Below are 17,474 nucleotides of genomic sequence, written 5' to 3'. Positions count from 1 at the left end.
ATAACTCAATTTCGTTTCCTTTTATGGCTGAGTAATATTCCATTGTATATATGTGCCACATCTTCTTTATCCATTCATCTGTCAATGGACACTTAGGCTGCTTCCATGTCCTGGCTATTGTAAATAGAACTGCAATGAACATTGTGGTACATAACTCTTTTTGAATTATGGCCACAGGTATTCTTTAAGAAAAATAAATACATAAACACCATGTGAGGAACACAAAAAGAAACACACCTAAAGACTTTTGACCAGGGATATTCTTTTTTTTTAATAAGTTATAAATACTTTTTAATTTATCAATGTTCATCAAAGAGCTCCCAAAGTTATTAAATCTTCATTTTTTCAGGAATTATTCATTCCCAGAGCAGACCACCTGCAGAAAAAGATGTATTTTAGAAAGTCAGATTTCAAGCATCATGTCAGACCTATGGAGTCAGGGAATTAAGATGCTAGAAATGAATGCCTCAGCTGAGGACTATTAACTAACTGCCACAATTATTCTAAACCAGTCATGAAATAAAAGATCCACATTTTAAAATTCTAGTTCTGTTTAAATAAAAACATCACGGAAACTGTTCAATCCATTACAAGGTTTAACCTTTAAAGTCTTTGTTGAAGTAAAAACTATACATTTATTTATTTTCTCAAAAACATCTTCCACAAAAGACTAAGGGAGTTTACTTTTGCAGATACTAAAGAGAAGAGACCTGTAGCCTCCTCCGTTCTGACTCAAGTGTTTGGCAAAGGTTCATGAAGTGGAAGGCAGAAGGTCAGCTCTACACAGGCATTTCCTGTGGAAAGTTACTCAATCCCAAGGGCAAAGTAAGGGTAACACTTCTGAAATGAATTTGGAAAGATCAAAAAGGGAGAGCCGCAGAGGATGGGGTTGCTGGTGTACCAGGCTTCTCTCCAGACAGCTGGCAGCCCCGCCACCCCCACCCCCATCCCCCATCCCAGAACACAGGAACAATGCTATAAAGGTAACTGAGTAATTTGGGCTAGCCAACTCTTCAAGTCTAATTCAAGCGCTTCCCTCACCTAGCTATTCCCTGCATTTGGTTTAGAAAAGAAGATAAGCCTTAACAACAATATAAATATATAAACTCTCTTTTCTAAAGCTCAAAGGAAGAATACACTTAAAGATAAGCAAAAATGAAGCCACTCAACATTTCAAGAGATAGCAGTCTATATAGCATTGCTACCGCTTTGTTACCAGATACTATACATCAGGAGGGGCTACCCACTGAAAGCCTCTGGGTACAAAGTCCTTGACAGAAGAGACCCTGTGTCATCTCATCTTGGCATTTTCTAGAGTTTTAAACAATAGATATCTATTGAATGAATAAATGTTCAAATAGCAGAAATGACCCTTTTTCTTGACTCTCAGGATCATATTTTCATACATCATCAGTTGTCTCTGTGTGTGTTCTGTGTGTGTGAACTACTAAGTTCAGTTAAGCTTAATAAATACTGAGTATCACCACCTCTCAGTGCCGGTCCTTTAATTTCTTTCAATGATTTTAGCCCCCGAGCTGGATTCTCTAGGTTCCTCCTGGCTCCTAAAGGCAGAAAGATACCAGCTGCCATTTCCTCTTTACATTTCTAAGCAGGTTTTAGGTTCCTCTAGTTTCTCTTTCAGTAAATGAAGCAGTCAAAAGATAGAAGTGACTAGAATCACCACCATCACACCCTGTTTTTCCTTAGTAGTTTTCAAGTCTCTGCCTTGGCTGCTATTAAATCTTTAGACAATTTATATTTATTTATACTATCCCTACTACGTCTTCAGCTTAAGCCAGTGGTTCTTAAAGAGGGGGACACTTGAAAATTATCTAGGAGCTTCTGAGTCAACCGGTACAGTTCAGGGCTCAGGCTTGTGAATTTTGGAAAACATTCCTCGGGTGATTATAAAGGTACACTTACTTTCATACTAAGTCCAATTTACTGGATTCAAGGTACAATTAAGATCTATCTTATTTAGAAAATAACATTAAAATCTACAAAGGTTTTTGAATTAAGGAAGTTTCATGAGCATTACTGGGAAGATCTAAGATTGCAGAATATTTTTCCTTTGAAGCTATCCTTGGAAAAATGTGGTCTAATAGTCTAAGAGATACCAATTTAGTTAAGTTTATCTTATAACAGTGCAGACAGTAGCACTGGATTTTACCTTACAGTCACTGACCTGGTTACTGAGTTATATACACCTATGCATTTCAACAACAGGTCTTTGTAATTAGCATTCAAAATAAAGTTTTAGGATTGAAGTTCAAGACTATGTGTAATCCTAAAAATGAATATGTTGGAATAAAATCTCATTAAGTGCAAGGAGTGAAGTATAAAGTGCTTGAGACTTGGAGAGTAAAAAAGACCTAGATTCTAGTTTGAATGCCACCACCTATCCACTCTTAACTTGAGAAAGTCTCTTTTTTGACTTCACTGTCCTTCCATTTCCCCATGGGGGCCAGGGAAATAGGACACCTGGGACCAATGTAGATCCAAACACCTGTTCTTCCTCCAAAAGTAGTATTATGCTGAAAATTTTAAAATGATTATTTTCAATTCTTGGAAAGGCCCTATGTGGATTCAGATTCTTCTTTTTGTAACCAGAATTCAAAAATAATCAGGACATATATTAAACAGACCTCAATAGAATGTCTGATATCCATGACTCCCAAGATATGGCTCTTCTGTTCTGGTTTCTCTTTGACAGTTTACAAAGCCTATTCACACATATATCATTTAATCATCATAATGACTCTAATGAAGCAGTTTGGTCATGTACTGTTCTCTCTCCTTTACACATGAGAAAACTAAGGTTCAGAAAGTTAAGGACTTGCCCAAGATCGTACAATCAGTTAAACGTTAGGTCTTCTAAGTCCAAAGCTCTTGCATTTTCTTTTATACACAAATGAAGTACACAGGAATCACTCTTACTCTCTGTCCCAATAACATAGAAAACCATGATATCTTCTGGTCCTCATGAATATATGCTAGTTATAGAAATAATTGTATCATCTGTGAGGTCCACATGAAGTCCAAGAGACTTCTGATGCTCCTAAAAATTAGCATTTTAAAAAATCACCCTTTTTGTCAAGGCAGGCTTAACCCTAAGCAACAGCCAACAAAACTGACTAGGAAGAAAGTTAGATTAGGAACAAGGAAATCATGTACAAATGCTGAGATTTCATGTCTTTGAAATAATCAATAGTTATACTTTTTAAGAACAGCTCCCCACAACCATATTTACTTATTTTACAAAATGATTCACCATGGGATTTCTTTAAATAACCATCTAATCTTAAAGGCACTTAAATATATCTTGCATACACAGATATCATACCATGTGTAAAATCACAAAATATATTATGGTTCTTTTTATAAATGAAAAAAGTGAAATCCAGACAGGATTAATGTCTTGATGAATATAGATGTAGCTAACGTAAAACACGTGCTAAGCTAGAGAACAGGAGGACCAAAGTTAAGCCTCAGGACTTCCAGCCTAGACTGTTTTCCACTACACAGTGATACTTCTTATCAGCTGGGGACAGGTTCCTTATCCCTCCTTTTTCACAGCTCAGTGAGGAAGACTGGCCACATGTAAAATTCCAAAGAGGCAGGAAAGAGGTGAAAGGGAAAGAAGCCAGACTCTCTATTACTCCTACATTGGTATGTAGCCTTGGCATGATCTCTCAGCTATTATTCAGTTATAAGTGGTGGTGTGGTGTGGATCTTATGGGGGAGTAAGGGCACCAAGCAGAGGGAACCTCTGGAGACAGAGGTTCCAGTTCTGACCCTGCCTACAGGAAGTCACTTCATATCTATAGGCCTTAGTTTCCTCATTTATTGATTTAACAATCCTCTATTGAGCACCTACTATGTGCCAGGCACTGTTACTGGTCCTGGAGGTATGCCAGTGAGTAAACAGAAAAGTCTCAGAACTTACATTCTAATTGAAGTAAAACAATTCGGATGATAAATAAATACAAAATATGCAGGCAATGGTGTAGCCTAGCCACTAGCCATATGTGGCTATTAAAATAAAAAACCTAACATACAAAAAATTCAGTCCCTCAGCTTTACTAGCCACATTTCAAGGGCTCCACAGCCACATATGGCTAGTGGCTACCATACTGCATAGTGCAGGCACAGAACGTTTTCATTACCACAGAAAGTTCTACTGGACAGTGCCAGGATAGTGATGGGGAACGGATGCTATTTTAAATGGAATGTTGAGGGAAAGCCTCTTCAATTAGGAGCTTGAAAACAGATCTGAAAAGAGATCTGAAGTGAGGGATTAAGTCAAGTTGCTATCTGAAGGAAGAGGTCTCAAACAAAAGGAGATAATTTATTTGTGGTATTGTTGTATACACATCACTTAAGGTCCCTTTCAGCATTAAAATTTGAATTCAAAGTTCTTCAAAAAATGGTCTGAGGTTTTAGTTTTATTAGAATAAAGCATGGTACAAAAGAAACAGCAACAATTCCATTTCTGATTTGCAGAAAGCAATGATTCCATGTGCTGCCTACTCCGTATTTAAAAACACTTCCTAAAAACTCACAAGATTAGAAACAAAAAATAGAGAACATTTCCCTTTTAAGTCAGACAACTGAATATTTTGAACTTCCTAAGCCGTGATTCCTCTGTCTCTAACATAACTCTAAAGGCTCTTGCCAAGCCCTTTCTTGAAAGCTTAATTCTCCCCTTCCCAAATCCACCAAACACCTCTAATTTTTTTTTTTTTTTTTTTTTGGCTGCACCACGCATCATGCAGTATCCCTACCAACCAGAGATCAAACCCAGGTCCCCTGGAGTGGAAGCGTGGAGTCTTAACCACCAGACAGCCAGGGAAGTCCCACCCCTCTCAATTTATTAGCATCATTTACTCCGTACACTAGAAACTGAGACGATATCTTTCCAGTGATACTTAGGCATGTTAGATTAACCAGGTGAACTACCTTTCAGACATAATGCTGCCCAATGATCGCTAAATCTGTAAAGCAATACACAAATTTGAAGCAATCAGCCTATGTATTACCTTCCCAATAAGACAGTAGCATGCTCACCATTTCATATCTTAAATCCCAGGGCTTTCATGCATTCCTTGTGGGCCTCAATTAGGTGTCCACAGTTCTCTTCTCCTTTCTCAATGATGCTATAAAACAAAATGTACTTGTTATCTAACAAAGTAGGCACTAATCACATTAGTGGTAAATAAGCATGCAAGATAGTGATGGGGAGTGAGGCCGAACACAGATCTCACTGAATACAACTGGAGTTTTAAAGAATGCTATTATACCAAATGGCTTTGTTTTATTGGCCCTTGTGATACTTCCTTGCCCATGAAAATGTCCCACAGATAACTAGTTTTGGGGGGGCATGGAGGAATCTGATTAGAAGAAATAATTATGCATATTAAATATTACCTCTAGACAATATCCAAGGAATAATACCTCTCTATAATGAAATAAACTGAAAAGTTAATGTTAAGTGGACAGAAAGAAGAGCTTAATTTTTTGCCTATCCCAGAGGAATTAAATTTTTTATTCTGCTCTACATTCAAATACACCTAAGTAAATCTACTTCTAACCACAAGACACCCAACATAAAGAGCAAAAAACATTTGGCTGCCAAGAGCAGCCTGATGAGCCCAACTCCTGATGATCAAAGAACTTTTTACTTGTAAAATTCACAAAGGAAAGACTAGGACCACACAGCTTTATTTCTAAGGGCCTGAAAATGTAATTTTAGCAAAGAATCAAGTTAAGCCAAATTCAACTACAAAAAAAAATTGACTCCTGACTCTAGATATTTGGGGAGAAGCCATAGTGGTCAGAGGTAATTGATGCAGAAGTAATTTAAAGAAAGGTAGGTTCTCCTTCCTTCTAAATCCTACATATCCTTCAATAACTTTAAGGGCTGTCTGCTTGGGAGAGCAAGCTCCTTATGAAACTAATAGCTAGCCCTCCCTGATTGTTTACTGAATGCTGTAAATACTGTGCTAGGCACTTGATGTGGCTGATAGCACAGTAATCCTGGAGGCAGATACTTTTATTAGGCCCATTTTACAGATATGAGGCAGATATGTTAAATAATTTGCTCAAGGTCACAAAGCTGGTTGGTGGACCAGAATTCAAACCCTGACACTGGATCCCAGACTCTTAATCATGATACAATAATATCTGAAGGTTCAATAATACTTACTGTTAAAGTGTGTAAGTATAGTTACCGATCATAGTAGTCTTTCAATTCTCCCTTCACAGTATTATTTGCAAAGTATTGAGTATTAATAAAAAGCACTGAGCTCCTACAACTTTATTCCCCCTCTATGCCACTTATGATCTCTTTACTTTCTATGTGAGGACAAAAAGGGGCTGGAGGGAGAGGTGTACATTCACATTATCTGAAGATTTCTTCTGAGATTTGTTCCACAATAGAGGCTGTATACCAGCGGTCCCCAACCTTTTTGGCACCAGGGACCAGTTTTGTGGAAGACAATTTTTCCACAGGGTCGGGGGGGTGGGGTGGGTAGGTGTTGGTTCAAGCTGTAATGCGAGTGATGGGTGAATGGTTCAGGCTGTAATGAGAGCAATGGGGACCTGCCGAGCGGCAGATGAAGCTTCCCTCGCCCGTGGCTCGTGGCTTGCTGTGCAGCCCGGCTGGGGATCCTTGCTGTATAGAATAAGAAAAAACAAAACCTTTTGCGGGTTGATGGTATTTTAGATGTACTATTCTCAACACTATAATGTCATCTATGTCATAGCCTGGTTGATTTTTAAATCATCTACCTAAAAGGGGTGGGGTTAAGGGGATCTTCCCTACTATTAAGAAACGTACCCTGTCCTGTGTCCTACGATGTCTAATTTTGGAAGAAATTACCAGAAAACTTACTCTTTGACACTGCCAAACCTGGTACAGCAATCATTAACTTTAATGCTCCATTAACTTTAAGCTCTTTTAAATCAAGCAGCATCTTTTCCCGTTTCTACGTCTTCGGACCTAAGGCAGTGCTTGACCTATAACAGATGCTCAGAAACCCTTTGCAGTAAAGAATAAACGGACGGGGCTTTCCTGGTGGCGCAGTGGTTGAGAGTCCGCCTGCCGATGCAGGGGACACGGGTTCGTGCCCCGGTCCGGGAAGATCCCACTATGCCGCGGAGCGGCTGGGCCCGTGAGCTATGGCCGCTGACCCCGCGCGTCCGGAGCCTGTGCTCCGCAACGGGAGAGGCCACAACAGTGAGAGGCCCGCGTACCGAAAAAAAAAAAAAAAAAAAAAAAAAACGGACGAAGCGAGCCCGGGTCAATCCGATCTCTCTCCAATCCCCTCATTCCCCTCATGTTTCCCCAGCCTGAGCTATAGGCTCAGTCTACAGACAGCTGACTGCGAAGCCTACAGGGCTCTACAACCCTCAAGAGCGCCGCACGACAAAGCGAGGGCCACGACCAGCTCCAAGCGGGTCAGAGGCGCCCGAACGCAGCGCGCGAAGCCTGCCGGCCGCCCCCTCCCTGACTGCGCACTGACCACGCATCGCGCGCCTTCTTGGTCTCCGGGCAGGCGCAGCAGGGCTTCAGAGGCTTCTTCTCCTGCGACTCAGATGGGGCAGGGCTTGCGGCCGCCAGACCCGGCATTTTTCGCGCCAAAAGCAGCAACTAGTACGGACACCCTAAACTCTCCAACCTCCGCAAACGCCGCCGATTAGCCCGCAATCACTTCCGTCAGTCGCTGTGAAAAGAACAGGAAGTCCTACCTCCCTCTGACAATTGGGGGTGGGGGAAAGGAGAAGAAGGAATAAAAAGGGAAAAAAAGGCGCGTGCGCAGAAGAGGCAAAATGAAGCCAATAACGCGAGAGCGCCTCTTCCGCGCAGGCGCAGAGAGGGGAGATTGAAAGTGTTGCGAGTTTGTAAATCGACTTGGGGAGGACCCACAAAGGATGAAAGTAAGAGATATCTCAACCCTACACCCACCACGCATGTTGAAAACCGAAGCCCGAGAAGGTGAAATGACTTGTCCACGCGAAACAAGAGAAACCACTAGCGAAAGCCAGTTCCTCTTGAATATCAGATTAGTTCCCAGTATTTTATGCTCAGCATTATCTGCCTTTTTATTGTCCTCTCCACCCCCCTTCACTTTGAACAATCCAATTCACAAGTTTTGAAAAAAAAAAAACTCCTCTGCTACTCATACCTCACCCCACACGCTTTAAATCCTCAGCTAGTTGGTATTTATAGCTCCCTCTCCAACTGATTTGATTTCAGTATGAATATACAGAAATATACAGGGCAAATATACCCGTCACAGGGCAAATATACCCGTTAGAAAAATGCATTTTCCTCGTCATTTCTCAAATTCAGTTAACACCTATCTACCTAAGTAGATAAGTAAACTGGTGCCTACGTTATTTAGAATATAATGCCCATAACCATTGCGTTTTTTTCTGCAGAGAATTGTTGGAGAAAGAATGAACTTATTTTTTAAAGCAGGACTAACAGGCGTTCGTAAAATAGCTGCCTAGGGATAGATATTTTGGGTAATCAAACTTTCAGTATCACCTAACCGAGGTTTGTTTCTGTATTTCAGAGATTTAGCTCAGGGAATCCTGAGGTGTGTCTGTGAACTGGTGCCGTGTAGGAGTAATTTCTATGTGTGTATTTTCGAAGATACTAAAACCATCCCCATTTCGTCATCTAAAAACTACTAATTAGCATGATTTTTACTTCATTCTGCATTGATATGTTTAATAATACAACATCCTGCCCTTACATTCTCCTGAAGTCACCCATGTCTACTATTCTTTCAATTAGCCGTCCACTCCCATTGTTCCGTTATCTTGCTACTCAAAGAGTGCTTCTTGAACTGGCAACGTGGACATCGCTTGGAAATGTAGTATACTATAAACACAGTTCAACAAATCAATGGGGAAAATAAAATAAACTGGAAAAAATTAAATTCCACATCTAGATGTGAAAGGTCAAACTAAGAAATTAATAGAAGATAGTAGAGGAGATTATCTTTATACCAAGGGGGGAACAGCCTGTTTGACGACATTGCAAAAGAACAAATTGTAAGTAAAAAAATTGATGAAGTTAATTACATGAAAATAAAGGCTTGAGGATTTACAAAGGACATGCTAAATTATTTAAACTGTTACCCATACCTGCCCCTAAGAGCTAAAGGATCCTTGCCTTGATTTATCTCTTTGCTTATTTCAAAGCACCTGGTATTTGTCAAAGATGTAAAACAAAGATGTTTTACAGCTGTAATTCCAGAAACGTGCAGTGGTCAACCAACCTGAACCGGCTCTGAGTTCACCACAGAAATGTTTCTGCGCACATGAAAGCTGGCAGTGTCCAAAAGTTACTTTTGCTTCATTACTATGCTAAAATCTCCACCCAGTGGGGAAACTTGCACTTTGCTAGGCACAATCCATGCAGTGTGCAAAGAAGTGTGGAAGAATGCATGTGCCCCAGTTGCCCCTGAAAATCTCCCTCCATTTCCTAGAGCCTTGATTATGTCCCTGCCTCCTAACCACTTAAAATTCCTTTACTCCCCTCCCCTGGGGGAGAATGTATATTTAGGGCACAAGCTCTCCACCATTCCTTGATCAATGAATAAAGTTTCTGCTCTGCTATACCAAACCCGGGTTCATTTGATTGGCATTTGCAACTATAGGCAAAGGACCCATTGAGGGGTCACTGACCTGTTGGGGATCTCTAACAAAATAAGGAGACCATTAGACTGATGTGGCGCTAATGCTATGGCGACCTACATAATCAAACCAAAATTTAAGCCTATAAATGCCTCAAGGTTAAAAAAATCAAAATGCTAAAGGCAACCAATCACAAGCAGCTAACTAGCCTTTAAGCTGTAGCCAATAATTAATTGCCTTACTTTTCTTCCACCTTTTTTCTATAAAAGCCTCTCCCAGAACTCCTGTTGGTGAAGCTTTCCTAACCACTTCTAGTTTGGCGCTTCCTGATTGGAATCAATTTTTCCTCAATTGAACTCTTAAAAATTTTAATATGCCTCAGTGTCTTTTAACAGACACTGTAGACAAAGTTAACAAATAGATGACGAACTGGTAAAAGATATTTGAAATATCTAAATCCAACATGGGATTAATGTCTAAAATACTTATGGAACTTAGTAACAATAAGAGAACAGCAACCTCAATAGAAAAATGGAGACGAGATATGAACAGACAATATATAGAAGCAAAAATACTCAAGCAAATTTTTTTGTTTGTTTCTCTGCCTATTTAACACAGGAGAATACGTAGAATATGTAGAAAAGAAAATCCAAGGTCAGCACTCACAAAAAGGGCTGTTCCAAGAGTACTAATCATAAAAATGGAAAATAAAACAACAATGAGGTATCACTTTACACCCATTAGACTGAAATTAGATTAGTACTTGCATAATGCCAAGTACTGATGAGTATGCAGGAATCCTTGGGAATGGAGACTGGTCCTGACATTTTGGAAGGCAGTTAGGCAGTATCCAGTTAATTTAAGAATAGGTGCATATCCTATGACTCAGCAGTTCTATTCCTGGATCTATATTCCAAAGAACTTCCCAGCAAGTCCATAAGGGAACATGTTACGGGGATCATTGTCACAGCATATTTAAGTAGCAGGGAACTGGAGGCAATCTGGGCACTCATCACTGGGGAGGTAGATAGGGAAATGTGGAGTACAGGGTCCAAACTACAAGAAATTGACAACATACCCACATAGTAAAATGCACGCATTTTAAAAATAGCATGGGTAGTGGAAAAAAGTCAGAAAGAGAATAAATACATAGCCCAGTACTATTTGCATATATTTAAAGAAGGTGTGCAAAAACAAAAATATGTGTATGAACACATGTGTGAAATTATTTGCTTATTTAAACAGAATGGTTGCCTGTAAGGAGAGGCAAGTGGGGGCAGAGAATAAAGATAAATGCAACTAAAATACCCTTGCAGGGACCAATGATGATCATGTGTCATGCACAGAGGAGGACAATTAAGTCCTGCACCTGAAGACCAAGGACAACTATGCTGGTTGCATCCTGCTCTATGCAGTTTGGAAAACACTGCTTTATGGGGTAGAAATGGAATTTAATTATTTTAATGTCCTCTTTCACTACACTTTTAGGTGGTGTGGAACAAAGAGACTACACTTTGAGGTGGTGTGGAAAATTTTATTCTAAGGGTTAAGCCACTTCCTTGCTTCTAAGTAAAAACAATCATTTTGTCATAAAGAGGTACTGTGACTTTCTAGAAGATGTGTGGTCATCTTGTCATACTCATTTTGGGCCCCCAACTGTAGTTAGCACATGAGACACAGCATAACTGCTTTTTACTCAGACAAATTATTCCCCCAAAGCTTTATTTTGCCCTGTTGCTGCCAAGAATCTAGAAGCACTTTTTTCCACAGAAAGATCTCCCTTAAATAAGCAGAGAAACAAACAAAAACAAATACAAAAGAAAATGTTGTTTGGACTGATTTTTCCTTTTAGTTCTGTCCAGTAACTCATACTGGCACTAATAATTCTTTTTTTCATCACTTTAAAAAATATTTATTTATTTATTTTGGCTGTGCTGGGTCTTAGCTGCAGCGTGTGGGATCTTTGTTGCAGCATGCAGGATCTTCAGTTGCGGCATGCATGTGGGATCTAGCTCCCCAACCAGGGATCGAACCCGGGCCCCCTTCATTGGGAGCTCAGAGTCTTACCCACTGGACCACCAGGGAAGTCCCTGGCACTGATAATTCTTCACAGAGAGCCCAGATTTTTTTTTTTTTTTTTTTTTTTTTTTTGTGGTATGCGGGGCCTCCCTCTGCAGCCGCTCCGCAGCATGTGGGATCCTCCCAGACCGGGGCACGAACCCGGTTCCCCTGCATCGGCAGGCGGACGCGCAACCACTGCGCCACCAGGGAAGCCCGCAGATTTTTTAGAATGTGCTCACTTAGAATGAATAATCAGTTGAAATGACAACATAATCTTCAACTACAGTACCTTCCATATATGTAGGACTGTTGAGTTTGTGAACCATCATTTAATCTTCACAGTAGTTGTGAAAACAAGCAGGGACCCTTTGGGGCCCTCCCAGGTACAAAAGCCTTTCTAGGTCCTTGTTTCTTGTTTATAGGAAAAAGGCTTCAGCCTCCTAGACTTTCCCTGAGTCCCAAAGTACAGATTCAGATAGTTAGTGATTAGAACAATAGGGTCACAAGACTCCTAGTTCCTCCTAAAAGGATATACATAACAACCTGATACAGATCTGAGTCCCATTACAGGAACTAAGGCCCCCACCCAGGTGGAGGATGGTAGCTTCAGCCTGAGCACAAGCACAGGGGACCCCAGACTGGTTGGAACCACAAGGCTGATGATTAAGATTCTTGGAACACCACCCTGTTACCTCACCACCAACCAATCAGAAGAAAGTCACACACCCTGTGGCTCTCCCCGCAAATTTGCCTTTAAAAACTCTTCCCTGAAACGCATGGGGGAGTTCACGTCTTTTGAGCATGAGATGCCCATTCTCTTTGCTTGGCCCTTGTAATAAACATTTCTCTGCTCCAAACTCCAATGTTTCAGTTTGGTTGGCCTCACTGTGCATCCGGCACATGAACTTGGGTTCAATAACAGTTGAATGTGTTATCTACATTTATAGCTGAGACTATTGAGGTTCATAAATGGACATGATTTGTTCAAGGTCACATAACTTGTGACAGTTCTGAGTCTCCACATCTTCTCCCTCTAAGGTCTGTGGTCTATCTACTATTTCACTTAATTTGTCTAAATGAAAGGTGAATATTATTTTAAAATTAATCATTGTTCTGTATTTAGTTGGGCAACTGATCTCCTGTGTCTACGAAATGAACAAGGAAGAAATGAGAAATATCCAAGAGACTTTAGGGAGTTAAGAGAATTGTGATAAACTGTAGACACAGATTATAGACCAAAAAACTGAAACAGCCTTTCTGCAACCAAGAAAAGATTTTTCTTGCCCATTGTCCTTCCCTGCTTCAGTGAAGACAGGATACTTGCAGTGAGCACACTCTGCGACTTTCTCAGGGTAAGCTAGTATTGGCAGGCCTTGCCCCACCCACACTTCCTTTAACTTGCTGTGTTCAAGATATAAACAAGCTCTTGTTTTCCTCCCTGAGCACTGTGGGTCTTAAACTCTTTTCAACAAGCACTTCTTTGGGACTTAATATTCTCCTGCTCTTGAATAAAAGACCAAAGGATACTTCTTTCCAAAGTGAAATAGTCATTTATATCCAGCTACTTAACGCTCCTCTTGTTTCAGAATGGTACAGCTAACCCACACACACGGGTTATTTTTTCTTCTGCCTTTTAATTTATGAATAAGTAAGTGTTCAGATCAATTATTGATCTTTACATTAACATCATGCTTTACTTTTCTCACCGAGCCTAAATGCCTTTAGACTTATGGGATGGCCTTAGTTAAAGAAAAAGGAGTATAAAATATTGTAATTTAATGTTTCCCACTCTACCCCAGGAAAAAATCTCAATAACTCACTTCCCCCAAGAAAAACACAGCAGTTTGAGAGACCTGTAATTAGAGATTAAATTTAGAGTAGGTAGCTCGTGGAGACTAAGTAATGAAAGATTGGATTCAACCTGCTGTTTACGGAGGCAACTCGGAGGTTAGTTTGTATCAAGTTCTCACTTCCCAATTCCAATTTTAACCAGCAATACTTTACTTTTAACCCTCTGGCACTCTTTGCTGTTGCTATAATTGCTAAATTTGTAGGCAGCAAGAGTTGCAATGGTGACTGTAATGGACTTTTTCATAGTACAGTGAATCTGTTATTGTATGGTACTATGGGGACACATACCATAGTACCATAGCTACAGGTGGTACCAAGCAGGCATTCTGTGGATGGGATGACAGGCCTGGTGATGTAACAAGAAACAACTAAGGAAATACTTTCTAAAATCTCTCCATGATAAAGGTATTCTTAGCCATTTTTCATGCCTAACTAACCCCAGGTATGGAGACTTTATCAAGTAAGGGTGGATAGTTGAAGTTGGTAGAGAAGGAGTGACACCATATGCTGAGAGAGAAGAATTACAAGGCTTGAATTCTCACTTGTCTAGTTAATAGGTTCAGCAGAAATTTGTGTAGTATTTACATTTCTGCCACTGCAAAAAATATGCTTTCCAGTTGCCACAGATAAATACGTGCTGTACATAAATTCTCTATAGCTTTTCAAGAATGCTGAAGTGTCTTGAGATTTACCCTGTTTGCCTGCCACAGTTCCACGAATGCTGGTAGAAGCCAGCAAACTGCTGAGTCAGAGATGAAGGATCATTTATTACTTATAGCAGAAGCAACCAAGTATCAGAATTTTTGCACCACTTCCCTGAGCCCCAATTCCCACAGGGTGATGTGAAGAAGGCCAGGTGACATCACAGATGTTGCAACACAGAAAAGGAAGCTTAGGAAACCCAAATCTTTAATAATGGGCAGTAAGAAAGATTGCCCTTTGCTCAAAAGGAGACAGGATCTCTGACTTCTAAGGCTGTAAGCAAACCTGCCCCTTGCTCCAGAGATAGACATTATTTCTATTGTCCAAGGTTGTTTCCTACACAAACAAAGGAAAGGGCAGACAGCTACCCCCTTGCAAGACAAGCAGATGCATGAGAGACCCATGGAGAACTGTCTCCCAAACCTGCAAAGTGTAACTTTGATTTTAATGACCCTGTATTATTGACTAGCACCCCTCTCCAACTTAATTTCATAAAGATTGCATATTAGTCATTTCTTGCTGTGCAACAGTATTTCCACAAACCTAGTGGTAATACACATTTGTTATTATCGCACTTCTGTACTTAGGCATCTGGAATGGCTTAAGTGGCTCCTCTGATTAGGGTCTCAAGACGCAATCAGGATTTTGGCTGAGACTGTGGTCTCATCTGAGGTTCTACTGGGGAAAAATATGCTTTCAATCTCATTTAGGTTGTTGGCAGAATTCAGTTTCTTGCAGTTGTAGGACTGAAGGATTTGGTTTTGCACTTGCTGTGGTCAGAGGCCACCCTCATCTCCGAGAGGCTACCTGTAGTTCCTTGCCGCTTGGGGTTTCCAAACATGGCCACTTGCTTTCTCAAAGCCAGCAAGGGAGAGAGTGAGCAACTCCAGCAAAATGGAGTTACTACAGTCTATGTAAAACAATCACGTCGTCATATATAAACCAATACATTTGACATATTCTATTGGTTAGTGTCTTCCATTATGCTTATTAAGGGGGCTGGCTGTTGGCTACCTCAGATGATTTGTCTGATAGAGTGAGGAAAAGTCTTTCTGAGGAGGGGACATTCTAGCTGAGACTTCAGATGATGAGGAGTCAGCAGGGATAAGATATGGGGGTAGGGGTGAGGAGCATTCTGGGAAGAAGGAACAGAAAGTGGGAAATGTAGCTATACCCGAAGACAGAAAAATATTATCATGCCATTATAACATTGTATTTTACATGTTTTTGAGTCTGTTTTCTCCATCATACAGTGCGCTGTACAAATTATCTTAGATCTTCAATACCTATTTCATAGTAGACAGTAAATTTATATTATAAATGGATGGATTTATTCACTTAGGAATCATTTTGTTAAGCTTTCAGGTACCAGGTACTTCAGAGATACAAAATGACATGTAAAGGCCTGTGCCCTCAATGAACTCACAGGTGTGGAGAGCAAAGTTGCAAACAATTACTAATACAAGGTGGTCAATGCCATTGGTGCTACTACAGCACTGGAAGAAAGAAAGAAGCCTTGGTCTATTTGGGTGATTTGGGAGACTACATAAAGGTGGCAAAATTAGCACTGAGTCTTGAAGCATACCTAAATTAGTTGAGGGGTATAAACAGGAAAAAGCATTTTAGGCAAAGGAATCAGTTTGAGTGGCAAAATATCTGGCTGGTTTGCAAAAAACCCAAGAATTTCAGGAGTAGAGAAAATAAAACCAGGAGTATGTGTGGAAAGAGGGATAGCAGGCCAGGAGGCTTATTGAAGTGTCGATTATATCAAAAAGACAAAGACGCTAACTCTAATGTGCGACACTAGCCAAATGGGATAATTTGAGCATCATAAAGTATAATGATAATGGATTAAAAGAATCTGATATGTAAAAATGCATGCATTCATAATGATACTAATCAAAGAAAATCTTATTGGTTAACATTGGAGGTTGCTAGGGCACCAACTCATTTCTGTGAAATTTGATAACTAAAGTGAAAGAATCCAGCATTCATGCAGACTTTTCTCTATGATCCCTGTATTTCAGGATAACCAATGAGTTGGTGAGGGAAAGTTCTTTTTACAGAGGAATCCCAGGTAATAAAGAAAACTATTGAAGGTATCAGAAATTCACTGTTCTAGCATAAAAGACTTAAGAGATACCAAAATGCAATGTGAAGACTTTTTTTTGGATCTTTTGATCAGAAAAAAACAACTATTAAATGACATCTTGGACTCAACCAGCGACATTTGAATACATACTGAGTATTAGATACATAGGAATTATTAATTTTGTTAGATGTTGACAATGGTGATTAAATTAAAAATCCGTATCAGTTTGAGATGCAGATTAATTTAAGGGTAAAATAATGTCTGGGTTTGTTTTAAAATCAAGCAAAAAGGGGAGGTAGGCGATAGATGAAACTAGATTGGCAAAATGTTGATAATTGTTGAATCCTGGTGATGGCTAGTGAGGGTTCAGTACTAAAACTGGATTCACTTTTGCCTATGTTAAAAAATTTTCCATAATAGTTTTAAAAAGGAGAGCCAGTGCCTACTACACCACATCATCTTCAGCTGATTTAATGCCCAGGGCTCAGAAAAGGGTAGCAGAATGCGAATCAACAGTTACTAATTACCCAGCCCACCCCAAACGCTGATACCCACGGCTTGAGCTCAGTGTACCAAAGGCTGACGTTCAGGAGCTTGGATTCCTCAGCTCGAACAAGCCCCGCGGAGACGCGATGTCCGAAATGAAAGCCCCCAACTATTCTAGAAGGTGCTGAGATTTCCCAAGCATTTCCGAAAGAGGCTAACGGAGTGTAACTGGCCGAGGGCTGCAGGATTTAAGCAGCAGCCTTTTCCCCAGCCTGCGGCCCCCTGGCCTTGACCCTGGTGGGCGACTAAATGCTCGTGGCTTGGTCACGGGAGTGAAGTGGGAAGCGAGGCCGTCCCTCTCCCTCTCCCTTCCCTCCTCCCCTCCCCTCCCCAGACCTGCCCTTCTCTCCTCCTTTCTTCGCCCTTCTTCCCCCACCCCTCACGCTCCTCTCCTCTGCGCACTTTCCGGTCTTTCCGCTCCTGCGCCTCGCCCCACCCCTCCCTTGTCATCACTCGGCTCCTCCTCCCCCAGCCAGCCCCGCCCCTCCCATCACGAGCCCCGCCCCGAATCTTCGCTCAGCCCCGCCTCTCCTGCTCCTCGCCCCGCCCCTTCCTTGTCGTCACTCGGCTCCTC

At 40.8% G+C, this 17,474-nt stretch overlaps 2 protein-coding genes across 3 annotated transcripts in view; one reads left to right on the top strand and one right to left on the bottom strand.

Annotated features, from left to right (window-relative positions):
* Window positions 1–245: 245 nt before the first annotated feature.
* Window positions 246–7,772, bottom strand: COX17 (cytochrome c oxidase copper chaperone COX17). 2 transcript variants are annotated; one of them, XM_028493337.2, is made up of 3 exons: window positions 7,524–7,772; window positions 5,040–5,156; window positions 246–376 (listed from the first exon to the last, which is right to left on the bottom strand). In XM_028493337.2, the coding sequence occupies exons 1-2, from the start codon at window positions 7,628–7,630 to the stop codon at window positions 5,072–5,074; spliced, it is 192 nt and encodes a 63-aa protein (XP_028349138.1). In that variant the 5' UTR covers window positions 7,631–7,772; the 3' UTR covers window positions 246–376; window positions 5,040–5,071. The 2 variants fall into 2 exon arrangements, with proteins under 2 accessions (XP_028349138.1, XP_007106290.1); XM_007106228.4 differs by having other exon boundaries at window positions 5,068–5,156.
* The window catches only part of CFAP91 (cilia and flagella associated protein 91), a 153,659-nt gene continuing 143,924 nt past the window's right edge, over window positions 7,740–17,474 (top strand). Inside the window, exon 1 of the mRNA XM_055085130.1 lies at window positions 7,740–7,938. The gene's annotated coding sequence lies outside the window, so the exon portion shown is untranslated. The remainder of the gene's footprint in view (window positions 7,939–17,474) is intronic.

Source organism: Physeter macrocephalus, chromosome 1 (assembly GCF_002837175.3).
Source record: "Physeter macrocephalus isolate SW-GA chromosome 1, ASM283717v5, whole genome shotgun sequence".
Lineage (NCBI taxonomy): Eukaryota > Metazoa > Chordata > Mammalia > Artiodactyla > Physeteridae > Physeter > Physeter macrocephalus.
This window is presented reverse-complemented; position numbering and strand designations above follow the sequence as displayed.

Excerpts from the sequence above, each read along its gene's own strand:
- COX17 (XM_028493337.2), bottom strand. The coding sequence starts at position 7,630 with ATGCCGGGTCTGGCGGCCGCAAGCCCTGCCCCATCTGAGTCGCAGGAG. Across the intron at positions 5,157-7,523 it reads AAGAAGGCGCGCGATGCGTG|CATCATTGAGAAAGGAGAAG; the intron begins GTCAGTGCGCAG and ends TTTGTTTTATAG.